This window comes from Electrophorus electricus, chromosome 6 (genome assembly GCF_041902795.1).
Source record: "Electrophorus electricus isolate QZ-2024a chromosome 6, ASM4190279v1, whole genome shotgun sequence".
Classification (NCBI taxonomy): Eukaryota; Metazoa; Chordata; class Actinopteri; order Gymnotiformes; family Gymnotidae; genus Electrophorus; species Electrophorus electricus.
This window is the reverse complement of record NC_137502.1, coordinates 33664753-33679248: the sequence shown is the minus strand read 5'-3', so window position 1 is coordinate 33679248 and position 14496 is coordinate 33664753. Positions and strand designations below refer to the sequence as shown.

Here is a 14496-nt window from a genome sequence, read left to right as displayed (position 1 = left end):
CAGTGTCAATCATACGATTCTGATTTCTCACACAGAATTTGCAAAATGAGGTAAAGGTTTTAGTCTTGGTGATGGGAGTGTGTTAACGGTTATGTGGGCAGGCTATAAACTCTGTCCAGTCATGCTCTGACCCATTTTAAAGGCTTAAAACATGTATGTATGTATGTATGTATGTGTGTATGTATATATATATATATATATATATATATATATATATATATATAAATATATAAAATGTACATCATGATACAGAAGTGAACCATTTCAATCAAAAAGGCAAGTCGCTGAAAAGAACAGATTGCGACAGTAATCACCCAATCATCCTTGGTTCACGTAGTGACGGAGTGATTTTACTGGTCCTGGTTTTTCAGGACATGTGCAGATTGCGAGCAGGATGAGAGCACTGAATGGTCTCACGTCGCGTTCAGATCACGTTGCTTCTCAGAATCAGTAGAATCTGATTCTCCACTTCATACATCCCATATGAAACCATTAAAAATGACATACGAGTTATTTTCAAGTCACGCCATATTCATAAGCCAGCACAGACATTTTAAATGCTTCAGACAGACGTCTTTGGTCTGTTTTACAGTTACATCCTGTTATTTAAAGAAAAACAGCTACTGTTGGCATAGCCGTACTATACAGATTGACATTTGGATTAGTGACATTTTAGCACCTTGTGTCAGTTTAGAATTAATTTAATTGTAAATGGATATTGGCCTTTTCAAAGGCCCTTTTTCCTTATTAGAGCTACATTTACATACAAGGTCACAGCTGTGTTCACATATGCAGCTGTCAGGTGTTCTGACTCTGGATCAGTTTAGCTTATTGGCTCTCAATGCCTGGAGTAGTCAGGAAAGACGCTCCTGCACTCCTGGTGCTCCTCTACTGATGTGTTCAGGTAAGGATCGAGCTCGGTCATCAGCTGCCTCGAACACTCTGGAGCTGAGCTGACCAGCCGGAGCTTCGGAGATCTGCGCTACGGCACGTTTTGACAGTATCGCTCCTAACACACCTGCTAAGCCTGATGAGTTGAATCAAGCATGTTTGGTCAGGATCCCATTAGGCTGCGCTGGAGGCACGGCTCCGCCGTTGCAGGAGCTGGCCAGCTCTGTCTGTGCTGTTGTGGTGCAAGTCCAGTGATTTACTACAGAGTGTCATCCAACCAGCAGGGGGCAGAATGGGTCTGCACTCCGGGATAGCGCAAATAGAGGATGTAGGGAGAGGAAACTGGGGAGTTTCTCCAACCAGCCCCTGTTCTTCTGCAATGGTTGTGGACTTTGTACTGTTAAATGAGAGCTGCTCAAGAGCACCCAGAAGATACATGTGTGTATGACCACAGTCAGCACAATCAGTACAAAGGTCAGGTAATATTCATACTGGGAGCTGGGCTCACTGAATCTCAGCTCCATCACTATCACTGAAAAGGCTTTTACAAATAAAACAGTCACTTCATTAGTAAAATTTTAAGGTTAATTTCAGTAAACAAGGTAGTTGTTGATCAGGGTGATTCCTACTGGTTATTTGTTTTGGCTAATGTTTGTCATCAGGATTTTTTGTCCATAACGTACAATGCTGCGGTCGGTGTAGTACCAATCAGGGACAGCAGAAGGTGCCAGTAAGCTTCAACTAGGCGATCCTGGTCTGTGTCTGTGTGAATGACCGCATGTGCTGTTAGGCTTCGTTGGGCGGTGCACTGCAGAACATTTCTCGGCAGAGCCGCGCCGTGTCTTCCGGGGAGTATACGGTGAAACCAATGGTTCGGGGGTCCTCAAAAATTTCATAATCGTTTCCACCCTGTTTTTAGACAAAAATGATTAAGTCTTGCACAATGAGTGCCTCTCTGTACATCAGTTTGTGTGTCTATTGGTTGCAATGTCTCCATTTCCTCTTCAAGACTCTTAAGTTGGATTATGTTGGCTATTAGAGGCAAACAGAGAAAAACTATGGAATGTCATGTGAACATTAACCTCAACAAACACACTCTTATTGCAGGACTCACCAGTGAAGTTTCATTCCCGAAGAAATAAATAGCTTCTAATCCCTCTCCCTCTAGAACATCCAAACACAGACGCTTATCCCAGCCCTCAGGGAACACGTCGAAACTGATCAATCCCCCTACACACACACACACACACACACAGTTTTAGTATCACATTTCAATGTTTCTTGATAAATCATACTTGATTTAAAACACACTAGTGTTATCAAATCTCCCATCACCACTCTTCCTTCTCTGTGTCTAACTTTACACTTAGCATGTGACAAACATCATCTCATACATATGACACATGGTTCTACCTTTAAGGGCAACCCTGCTAACCCACATGCTCTTACGCAGAGCAGAAGTCACAGTTAGGTGCTATTAGGGAACATCTTCAGTCAGGCCCTGCTGTGCAAAAGGGCATCAGGGCCTTCCTGTGTACCAAACTATCTAAAGAATTTAACAAAAACAAAAGATACTGAGAAGCATCAAAAATAAACTTTTGTTTCCATAGTAATAGTTGCTAACTCTGTTAGCAGCTGCAGTTATTATCAATTAGGACTTTAAGTAAATAAATGCATACATTACAGATTTGACAATGGTAATAATGATTCAAGGTCAGTACATTGTACGTTGTGTCTGTGTGCTACTTAAACAAAGGGTCTGATATTCTATTAGCATGGAGTTCATAATACTGTAGTAAAGAGTCTGTGTCTGCAGAAGGTGATGTTAACGAGACACAGGGAACTCTGTGGCCATTATCTGCTCTTTCACCATGAACTTACTACACCTCATTCCTGTGAGTAACATTCAGACAATGTTTGGATAACACTGCAGTTTTATGAAGTGTTTGTATGTGTGTGTGCGCGTGCACTAGCATGAACAGCCAGGCTCACTGCGCGCTCTCTCTTTTCAGTGGTGCTGCGCTGGCACCATGGACCAGTCCTGTTCCTGTTCTTCTGGCACCATGGACCAGTCCTGTTCCTGTTCTTCTGGCACCATGGACCAGTCCTGTTCTATGCTCCTCCACAGGAGGCAAAGCCTTGGCGTAGTTTGTTTTCTGATCACGTGTGCACACGTGACCGCTGAACCAGAGAGCGAAAGAGAAAGGGAGGCACGAGATGCCTGGTGATGGTTTTTCTCTGACATTTCCTCTCATTCATTTTCCCTCCCTCCCTCCCTCTCTCTTTCTCCGTCTCTCCCTCCTCTTTTTTGTGCACTACGTGACACATTCTTTAGTCAGTATGGTTGCTCCAGTGTTCTAGTTAAAGAAATTAAAAGGGAGGTTAATTACCCCTAAACACACACACACACACACACACACACGCACGCACAACCTCCTTCTAAATGGCCTCACTGCATGAGTCCTTTTAGTGCTGAGCCAACAGCTGGTGAAGCTGTAGCCAATCAGATTACTGTATTTCAGCTCACACCCCCATCATCATAATGATGATTCCACACAAAGAACACCAACTGAAGGCAAAGTACATGTCTGTGGCTGCTTGTGTGCTTGAATGCAACTGCATGAAGCAACAAATGAAAGGGAGTTATAAATTGTACACATTCTCTCTCTCTCTCTCTCTCTCTCTCTCTCTCTCTCTCTCTCTCTCTCTCTGACCTAAATGTTCTCACAAAAGCAGCAACATGGGGGGGAAAACCATTTTTTTTGGCTGCTCCTTACAGTTAAGCATTCAGTTTGAGGTTATTTTGTCACCGTATCATGTGACAGTGTATGTCCTCACAATAACAGGGTGTGTGTGTCTGTAAAAGGAGTTCTTTCAAAGATGATTGCACTGAGTGTGCTACCACATTTACGCATGTTTGCCTGAAAAAAACAATGTGCTGGTTGTGTGCTGTGTGTGTATGTGTGTGTGCTTATGTAACTGAATACATTTTTATTGCTTCCATGTCTCTGGGAGTGAAGCTTTTGCATAATCTATTTGGCTATATTCAGTGATCAGCACACTGTCCATTTAACAGTGTGTGTATGTGCATGCATGTGTGACATTCTACGATGAGTGTGTGCGTGAGTGCGTTTGCTTTGCTATGTTGTATGCCGTGAGTGTGTTTGCATTGCAGCTTCTGAGTGCCTTTGTGAGGAAAAACAGCACTGTGAGAGCATGACTATTACGGGAAAACATTTCACAGATCATTAACTAATGTACCCACGACAGAAAAACACTCAACACCCATCCAGGCAAGATGGGGTCTGGGGCAGAGAGATGAGCCAGCCAAACAAGGACAAATGTCCTGACGCAGGTGCAAAAAAGACCGCTCACAGGGACACATCACGGGCCACCCATACCAGAGAAAAATATTCACCAACTGCAGCCTGCTTGTGATTCAGTACAGCTTTTTGCTTGTGCAAGTGATAAAATGCAAAACACGGAAATGTGCAAGAGCGCGTTTAAGCCAGGGCGCATCTCGGATTGTGCCAAACAAACTTCGTTTATCAACCTGAATAACACAAAGAGCCCACAGCTTTGAAAAAAGCCCAGACCTAAAGACACTGAGATCAGGGTAGTGCTAAGCCTGTATTACTAAACTCAACTGATATAAGGCCAACCCCCCACCCCCGGGTTCTTCCATGGCCGGATGTTCAAAAAGAATGATAGCCAGTTTAAAACCTTTTTGGACCAAACAAATGAAATACTGCATTGGTGATAGGAACCATAAGGACTGTGATGTTGACATGCATGTGACAACCCAAAAAAGCTTCATTTATAAAAAGCGTGTGACGCGTGTGAAGCTGGTTCTGCACCTCGGGTGAATCTCAGCCCTTTTCCTGCAAACTCCTCCTGCAGGGCGGCGACAAACTTCTCCCTGATCTTCTCTTTCTGCGTGGGGGAGATGGGAGCGGAAACTCAGCGCTCCATGATCTATCTTAAGAATAATCTCACAGCAGTGTAAATTAAGACTATATATTGTGCGTCTTATGAAAAAACTATTTTTAGCAGTGTTTATTTCACTACATCTCTGTATCTACAGTGCAGTAAAGATATAATATATTCGTAGAACAGGAATTACAATTTAAATATGAATATAAATAGAAATAATGAATATAAATATGTATATAAATATGAATTCCCTATAACAATATTTGTTCAGCATCTTGCCTGGTCTAATTCAGAATTCCGCCCAGTGATGGTTAAACTCTTTACATTTACATTCCTCTGTTCTAAAGCTGCCCCACATTACTGCAAATGGCCTGTCTTTGCTAAACAGGCCATCTTAAGAGTACAATGTAGGTTTTATTGTCTGTGGAGCTACATGTTGTCAAGGTCAATCCACTTACCAGGAGGGGCACATTATGACGGGTGATATTAAGAAGACAGCCTTGTGGTTCTATATTTATAATTACAATGACATTTTTCAGCATATTTTGGAGATATATTTTCAAACACAATGTGTTCTTAAGAATCAAAGCATTTTCACCGAGTGCCAGAACTGCAGACCTTTACCATCATGTTTACCTTGTCAATTTCTGCAAATTCGATTCGCTCTTCAAGAGTGCAGCTCCGTCCAATAGGAGAGATGTTGATCATTCCATTACGAAACTCAATGAATGTGCCCCTGTGGATAAATGAAATGTCACACAACACAGCCTGATGCAGCAAGTCAAATGTTTGAGTAAGCCGTATGTGCCGTCACACAATGGCCTTCAGAGGCCTGGTATAGGATATAGTAAAGTGTGTAATATATTAGCCAGTTCATCCCATTTTAGGTAAAAAAAGAAAACAGAGGTCATCAACATCAAATAGAAAAAAGAATAGGTTGTCAAGGAGACAATCAGAGTTTGGAGTCGGCTGTGCCATGAGGGAGCAGAACAAGACGAGGACTGTTATTGTGGTCTGATTATTTCACACGCTGCTTCCTCAAACACCTTCTTAACCTTTTTTCTTAATCTTTCGGCTGGTAGCTGTTTCACATATACAGGATAGCAGACTGAATATGGGGGGGGGCACGAGGACCTGGGAGCAGATGGCTCACCTCTTCTTGGGCAGCTTGATGAGGCCCATGTATCTGAGGCAGAAGTTAATGAGATCCTGGAGCAGCTCTTCACCGAGCTGGTTCTGAATCGCCTGCAACATAGCAAAGAGTACAGACAGGCAAGGTCAGGACAGTAACCCAATACTAAAACTGTAGAGACATGGCTGTAGAAATGTAACACAGATTCAGGTTGTCAGTCCCCAGTAATATCTGCAGCTGTCTTTGGTCTCCTCTTTGGACTCAGGAAAGGAAAGGCCAGGAAATCTCCCTGTGCTTCACATACACAGGCCAAAAGGCGCCACATTGGTCTCAGAGTCAGAGGTGCCAATAAATACGTGATGAGCATTTTTTTGTTCAGTTACCACGTCCTTTGTAGCCAATCGTCTGTGAAGACTTCACTCACTCAATGTACCCTTAAGTAGAGTCACTATGTGAGAGAAGGGGAATCCTGCATGTTTGGGTTAAGGTCACCTCACCTGGGTGGGTTTTCTTCCACACTTTCAAGGAAACACATTTATAAACCATAATAAGAATATCACCAAAACATTGAATCTTAACTATAACATGACAGAAACAGTAAACACTGCAATATAAGATAACTAAATTGGGACAAAAATGAAGATGGATATTTTTGTGCATAGCAGAATTGTTAAAACTAATATGAATTGTTAAAACCAAAAGGGCATTCAGCCAGATGAATAAATGCATATAGGTGGCACATCCTGTACATCCCTGACTAATACTACAAAACACAAAACTAATGTGGAACACGATTAGTCATATTCAGTTGCATAATTCACACTCTAATTGGATCATTTGAAGTACTCGAAATACTAAGTTCATCAGATTACACAGCCACACCTATACTTGTTGTTCTGTAACTGAACCTGAAGGAAGATCCTGATTTATTGTATGTATACAGTGTGTATAGTGTGTGTGTGCGCGCGCTTACTTGTGCCTTTGTTTGGGATTACCTACAGTGCAGCAGTACACACACACACACACACACACACACACACACACACACACACACACACACACACACACTTCTGCTCACCTGTTTGGACAGCAGTTTTCCATCTTTGTATTGCACAGTGCCATTTTCAGCAAACACGTAGTCAAACTTGTGTATGACTGCAAAGGGAGAAGAGAGCACTGTCACTAAAATGACCCACATGACCCAGAGCACATCACATACTGTAGTTACAAAAATGACCAATTCCTCTTCTGGGTTACGCTGCTCAACAAGTTAAAAAAAAAAAAAAGCTTTAAAAAGCCTGGAAAGGATGAATATATACATCATCAATAAACACTAATAATCAATAATAATCCCATGTATCACAATAATCCCTTAATACTGCTAAACAATAATCACAATAGTCCCTTAATATGGAACCACTATACAGTATCATATATTTGCACTGGCACAGAATGTGTTTACAACATCATTTAACTTTGCTAACCTCTATGGAGTGATGCCTAAATCCCTCTCATAAGAGGACAGCTCCTGCTAGATCAATTTATTTTAAAATCAACCAAGAAGGGCGTAGTGTCTCTGTCCTGGAATGTATGTGAACACAGTGTCTTTTCAGCCCCAAATACTAAACACAACCTTCAGTCTGGCAGCTTCCCTGCTAAGGTCCGAGTTTAACAGCTTGTGAAGATCAAAGCATTTAAATGTGTGTGTGAGAAAGTGAGCGTTGTTCTACAAATGGACTTGTGCAGATCAGTAGCATGTGTGATGACCCCCTGAGCAACAAGTCTCGGTAGAGGCCTCTGTAGGCTGCTGCAAAGAATCCTGGGTAGGCTTCAGTTGAGCTCAGTGTAAGACATAATACCTTGCAACCAGGCTCAGGACCGTATAGAAGAACAATCTTCTTTAGGACAAGGTCAAAAGAATCTTCTCTTGGAATGTGGTGGTAATGGGCTCCAACTGATGTGGGTGTTGAATATCAGTTTGCATACATTGACTAATATATGGCTTGGATGTAATTCTTGGATGCATTCTCTTCTACTAATTCTGAAGTCTGCATCTTTATTTTATATTTGAATATTTAACTTTAAAACTATCTGACTGGGGATTTCGGAATGACAGTGTAAAGGTAAAAGTGAAGTGTTTAATCTGAATGGGTATCATCAAGACTGCAAGAGCACAGACATGACAGAAAAGCGCACAAAAGTGCATTGCTCTGACTCAGGAGTCACTGACCTAAAGGAGTATAAAAGGTGATTCAACTGTGGTTCAGAGTGTCAGCTATTAACCGGTTTTCCCACTTTCCCACACTGTTTGTAAACACAGACAGAATGTGTGTGCATGCTTGTGTGTGTTTGTGTGCATTTAGGGGCACTGGACCAGGGTCTTTTACCATGAGCTAAAAATATTAAAGCATGATTGTAAACAAGCTCACATGTAGTCCTGGTCCTCCCTCTGGTACACTTTCAGATGCTGCTGCTGACTGTCCTACCTCCTACATATGGCAGACCCGCTCATAGCAGACCCGCTCATAGTACACCTGTTCATGACAGAGCTGCTCACAGTAGACCCACTCACAGAAGACCTGCTCATGACAGACCTGCTCACAGTAAACCCGCTCTTGACCCACCCAGTCTCTACAGACCTGCTCTCGACATCCAGCTGACAGTAGACCCACTCACAGTAGACCTGCTCTCAATTCTCAGCATTAAATTACAGTTGGGTAGGTTGAGCTACATACTAGCCCATTATACAGTAAACATTTTGAAAGTTGAAAGTCAAATTCTAAAACTGAGGTAACCTTTAATATGTTGTTTTGAGAAAGCCTTTTATTTAAAATAATTAAATGAATTAGATATTAGCAGCAACTTCTTCAATTCCCAGCTAATATGACATATTATTAAGTAACTACTATTCAGTAACTACATTGAAAATAATATGAAATATATGTAGTATACAAAAGTGAGGACAGAGGAACAGGACCCATAGTAGTATGCACTTTTGAAGTAGCAACTATTTCTGTGTGTATTTTATGAACTAGTTTCAAACCCAAGGCCCATAACAGAGATGCGTGCATTTGCTCATTCATGATTTCCTTTTCTTTTCTCTTCTGTTCTTTTCACAGCCAGAGTTCATCTTAGCCTTTGTCTGTTTTTTGGAGCAAATTAGTCTAACGGAGATCAGAAAAGAAAGAAAGAGACACCGAGACACAGAGAGAGACAGAGAGACATAGAGAGACATAGAGAGACATAGAGAGACGCTCACCATCATCCCCGAGCTGTTCAGCAATCTTGGAGTAGTCTGACCCCCCCACCACACCGATCTTTACTTTAGTACGCAGGGACTGGAAAAACACCTCCAACTGAGGATCAATCTTCTGCAGGTGCGCACACAAACACACACAGTAATCTGATTTAATGGTAGAACAGTGATGGATGATTTTTGCACTAATTATGGAAAAGTGATTTGGAAAATATGCCAGTCTGGTTAAACCACTGACTAGAATCTCCATACCAAGTATACTAAGCACACGTGTGTGTGTGTGTGTGTGTGTGTGTGTGTGTGTGTGTATTGTGGCAGTTAATTAATCTCCACTAACTGTCTACAGACAGTTAAACCACACCCATTCTCTATCTCTCTATCTCTCTCTCTCTCTCTCTCTCTCTCTCTCTCTCTCTGTGTGTGTTGGGGACAGTTAAATATTTGCTGAACTGGCACACATGCATGTCATCCAACACTGCTTAAATAATTTGCCGCAATGTGCTAGCAGTAGGTCTAGTAACAGTAAAGTAAAAGACTATAAGCCAGAGGTAGCTCGGGTAATGGCTGCAGCATCCTCCCCCATGTCTCTGAGCTTGCTGTCAGCTGTAATGCCTGTTCCATTAAATACAACAGTAGCCTGCTTATCCACAGACACATCCTGTGTAAACCAGCCATTTTACATATATTTTTATGGAAGCACACAGGTCCTGGAGACCTACCACGCTGCAGTTAAGTACAGTCCCCATTTAGAAATGCTCCTTAAAACCTTGTTTAGCAGGCTCAAGTACATAAAATTCTACAGCATAAGTAAGGCTGAGCACCCCTGATGTATAAACAAATAAGATGCAACATTTTCAACTTATAATTTGATTTGCAGACCGTTGCTGGTAGTGTTACCTATGTAGCATCACAGTCCTGTGACCTGCTCTGATGACTCAGAAAGCAAGAACAATATATTCTTGGTCGTCAGGAAATAGCCTTACAGTGCCTCTTAGGCTCTGTTAGAGACGTGAGGAAACGCACGTCTCAAGATTACGAGGGAACAACAGTTTACCTCGATTCAACTGTCATAGTCTAATGGTGTTTTTTGCCTGCGTGTCACCACATATGGCTAGTAGTGAACGTATAGCTTATGACGTGTATTCCTCGGCAGCCTGGACTGCGCTCTTCATGGGTAAACCTACCGCCTCGCGTCCCTGCCTGCGAAAATCCATTCATAAGCATCACGTTTCCGCAAACAGATACTACACCACGTCTGTGATAAGTCGTAAACAAATGACGTCTAGATAAATCTAGAGAATCCCTACGTGTCCTGCACTAAGGTAAATACAGCGATAAGCGTGGTAGCACCAGTATACAAACGGACTACCACAGTAGAGGCAGCCTGTGTAACGCGGTTACATAACTTAATAACGGTAAGTGAACTTTGTGAGCAGGTTTCCCCAAATGAAAGGGCCTCATTCAGACTGAAACACAACATCATGCACGACAGAACCGTGGCGTCATATTTTAAATATAGGCCATGCGCGCCAAAGTATTCTGGCAGTGACAACTTTGAAAGACAGAAAACAGCACCACCAAGAGTGACAGAATCACCAGGAAAAACGAAGCCGACATCGAAATGCGTAGGCGCTGCGGCCAGCACATTCCGCCAGACACTCACCTTCCGTATTAACTCTAACGTGCATAAGGTAAATCAGATCTACAAATACAAGCCTGATAAGCCTCACAAGCCACATTCATGCCAAAACCCTAAAGTTCAACTCTCCCTAAACGATTGTTTCAGAAGCAAGATCACCGGGGACCAGTTGTGAGGCGTGTTAGATTAGCTCATACCATAGCCTCACGTCAATTAAAAACTTACCTCCCTCGGTAGAGTCAGCGTTCCGTCCACATCAAATAAACACAAAATATTTCTGTCCGCCAGGATACTTTTTGTGTCCATTTCCTTTTTGTCTAGCAATTAAAACGGATTCTAGATTAAAAAAAAAACAACAAGCGAATCAAGCGAATGATCTTATTCAAATCAATGACTCAAATATGAGTTGAATCGCTAGCCTAATTTCGAATAAAACGAAACAATTATTGTTTCACTTCTTCCTTTAAACCGAAAGATAAAATAAAAAAACCTTATTTGTTATAGCTGTAATCGTTGAACAATAATAACTACATAACTGTTCCGTGTAGTTGGTAGTAAATCGTGCAGCGTGTCAACACAAGCAGTTTCGCAACTGTCTATGCATATAGTGAGAGCCAATAAAAATCGAGTCTCTGGTCACATGACTAAAAGGGGCGTTAAGGTGCGTTAATATTCTAAAACCTGACACCCCAGCATTAATCTTGTCAGTTGCTTGACCTTTCACCTAAAACACAGCAAACGTAATCACATCATTTACGTCAACAACATTTTGAAATGTACCTTGAAAATAAATGTCAGATTAATTATTATTCTTTATAGACTAACCATAATGTGTAGTGTGTGCGTGCCATACGCTAACCAGTTATTTACTTTCTTTCATTCATATGGACAGTGTCGAGTATCATACCTCACTTGGCGCCTTTGTTCGTCTCGACTTTGGAAGGCTTACACTGCCCTCTGGTGGTTGGGCTGGCTATAATTCAAGATTCAAGACTGCTCATGCGCATTTATCCACAATACAGATAATTCATAAATACAATGAAAGACTTATACTACAGCAGCGTGCTCTTAACTTGTAAAAACATAAGGGTAAATAAAATTACACGGGGTAGTTATGGGAGGGAGAATTTGTACATAAGAGAAAGGAGTTGCTCATGTTAAACAAGTACACCAGACAACAACTAATAATAAAGGTAGCAAATATCAGAAGTGACATTGCACTGACGTGTGTCCTTCACACATAAGTAGCAAAGTTTTCTTACAATCTAAACCTCTGGTTATATTATAGACCTTTAAAAATTCCAGACCTTTAAAAAGTAATGTGCAAAAAACATCTTCATCATGTATTGTAAGTTACAAAAAACATAACTGCTGGTAGGCTAAATCATGACAATTATATAACATTTTCAGATTTAAAAAAAATTATAAATGAGTAATGCCAATGTCAAACACAAAATACTTTTTAATCCCATCAATGCAACAGCAAAATCAGTCTTCGCCCTCTTAAAATTATAAGGGTTTTATATCCAGGAGCAAACTGTTAGGCCCAGACAAACTCAGCCATGTTTTCATTTTCTGGAGGCTGGACTACTGTAGTGATCCTTCAACTGTAATATCCCTACCGCATGAATCCCTTTGCTTTAATCTCCATACTGGTATTCCCAAAAGTACCATGAAGCAGCATTACTCCAAATGTGGATACTGTTTTACAGTTAGCTATCAGACTTTAAAGCCTGTTTATAAATCATCAAATGGTAGAAGGTAGTAGAACCCCAGTACTTCAGGGAGATGTATATAATCCCAATATATACAACCAAGATTTAGAGTAAAACCCAGAGCATTCATCTGCTATATTACCCTTGCTAACTGTGGGAAGATCTCAGATGTGCCCATTGTTTAGCAAATGAATTACATTTGTGTGCTACACAAATGTCGTATACAAATAAATTTGCCCCAACAGCCAGTGACATTTAGTACAGCAGACCAGTGGTATGTTCCGTCAGTGCTGCAGATTAAGTGTGGCAATATTGGTGCAGCAAGTAGAAATTTTCATTTAAAAAAAGTTAAAAGCTTTTTTTTTTTGTTTTAAAGTTCTCTTTGATATCTTTAGAGTAACACACACACACAAACACACACACACACACACACACACACACACACACACACACACACACACACACACACACACACACACACACACACACACACAATTAACTAAACTTTGTTTTTTATCTTTTTATTTTCCAGCTGTAGCCAAAGGACATGGTAAAAAATATCAGTATAAGGTCAGTATAAGGTCAGTTATACTTGGTAATGTAATGAATTTCAGCAGTGACAGACTGATACTCCAGTGAGCCATTACACTACTATATTCGGGAAGTCTGTCAGAAAATCCAGTGCTGATTTGCATGAGGAAGCTTTTCCTGTTGGTGACATTTGACCTTTGACATTAATGTTTGTGAGATTTTGTTTAAAGCTGGAGTAATGATAAAAATGGGTCTGTTTAACAACAACAACAAAAAAAAACTAAACATGTTTAAAAAAAGTATCAGTGTTATACATTAACCATCACTTCAAGTCCATTTACAAATCAGGCCCATGCTTCTGTAGAGGTGCTGGGGTGGACATGCTTCTGTAGAGGTGCTGGTGGGAGATCAGATCTGTAGTGGGAGGTCAGGTCTGTAGTGAGAGGTCAGGTCTGTAGTGGGAGGTCATATATATTATAATTATGAAAATGATCAGAATTATCTCATGAGTTAATGGCAATAATTAACTGAGCTGTGTGTGTATATGTTTGTGAATGTGTATATACATACACTTCTGCTTTTTATGTCTCTGACAATACACTCAAGCTGTATTTACAAACTAATTCATTAAATAAAAATTTAATTAGTCCCAGTTACATATTATATTTCAGTTATATTTATCTAAAACATGTGTACCTCTGTGTGTGTGTGTCTGTGTGTGTGCATTTGTTTGCACACTGCAAGTTCAAAGTATTGACATATACACTTTACATAGTCCTGTTGAATCTTTTGAACACATCAAAGATCCCATTTCCAGACCACATCACTCTTTACAGGTGTCTGCATGCATCGCACTGCTCATTTAGGCCCATCTGTCAGCCATTAAAGCAAGTGTCTTCCACAGGGTGAGGCATGTTTAATGGGAACAATGTCCCTTCCCCTCCGCTTCTAACATTCATCCTCATAAATCCCCTGATAGGTGACGCCCTGATGACTGTAAAAGGTTTGCAACAAAACTTTCATGCACAGCCGATTCATACAAATACATTTACTACAGGGTTTACTTGGTTCTTCACAATCACAGATTAATTGCACTGTAGATAAGTTTGCGTGTGTGTGTGCGTATGTGTGTGTGTGTGTGTGTGTGTGTGTGTGTGTGTGTGTTTGTGTAAAGATAGATAAGTTAGTACCTACTTAGATACCAAGGTGAAAACTATATTACTAATGGGTACTGGAATATCTGGGTCACAGATACACAGAGAAACAGCTGGAGGGAGGGTGAAGGATCATACGGTCACTATTGTGAGATCAAAGTCTGCTTTTGGTCATTTCTTTAGAATGTCCTTAGAATGTATTTAGAAGGTACTTATATTTTTACAGTGCCTTTACAATGTGCTGA

General features: G+C 40.9%; 1 protein-coding gene across 3 annotated transcripts; it reads right to left on the bottom strand.

The window, feature by feature from the left end:
- Positions 1-172: 172 nt before the first annotated feature.
- pmm1 (phosphomannomutase 1) lies at positions 173-11439 on the bottom strand. 3 transcript variants are annotated; one of them, XR_014124300.1, is made up of 8 exons: positions 11077-11439; positions 9216-9327; positions 7035-7111; positions 5978-6069; positions 5461-5560; positions 4749-4824; positions 2006-3072; positions 173-1923 (listed from the first exon to the last, which is right to left on the bottom strand). XR_014124300.1 is itself a non-coding variant. In XM_035525092.2 (8 exons), exons 1-8 carry the CDS (start codon positions 11155-11157, stop codon positions 1915-1917), a joined length of 663 nt encoding a protein of 220 aa, XP_035380985.1. In that variant the 5' UTR covers positions 11158-11439; the 3' UTR covers positions 173-1914. The 3 variants fall into 3 exon arrangements, 2 of the variants coding, with proteins under 2 accessions (XP_035380985.1, XP_081572706.1); XM_035525092.2 differs by having other exon boundaries at positions 2006-2121; XM_081716580.1 differs by having other exon boundaries at positions 173-1800; positions 2006-2121; positions 11077-11437.
- Positions 11440-14496: the final 3057 nt, after the last annotated feature.

Coding starts and splice junctions, on each gene's coding strand:
- pmm1 (XM_081716580.1), bottom strand. CDS start 11,157: ATGGACACAAAAAGTATCCTGGCGGACAGAAATATTTTGTGTTTATTT. Junction 4,825..5,460: donor AATTTGCAGAAATTGACAAG/GTAAACATGATG, acceptor TCCCCCACGCAG/AAAGAGAAGATCAGGGAGAA. Junction 1,801..2,005: donor TCGGGAATGAAACTTCACTG/GTGAGTCCTGCA, acceptor GTCTAAAAACAG/GGTGGAAACGATTATGAAAT.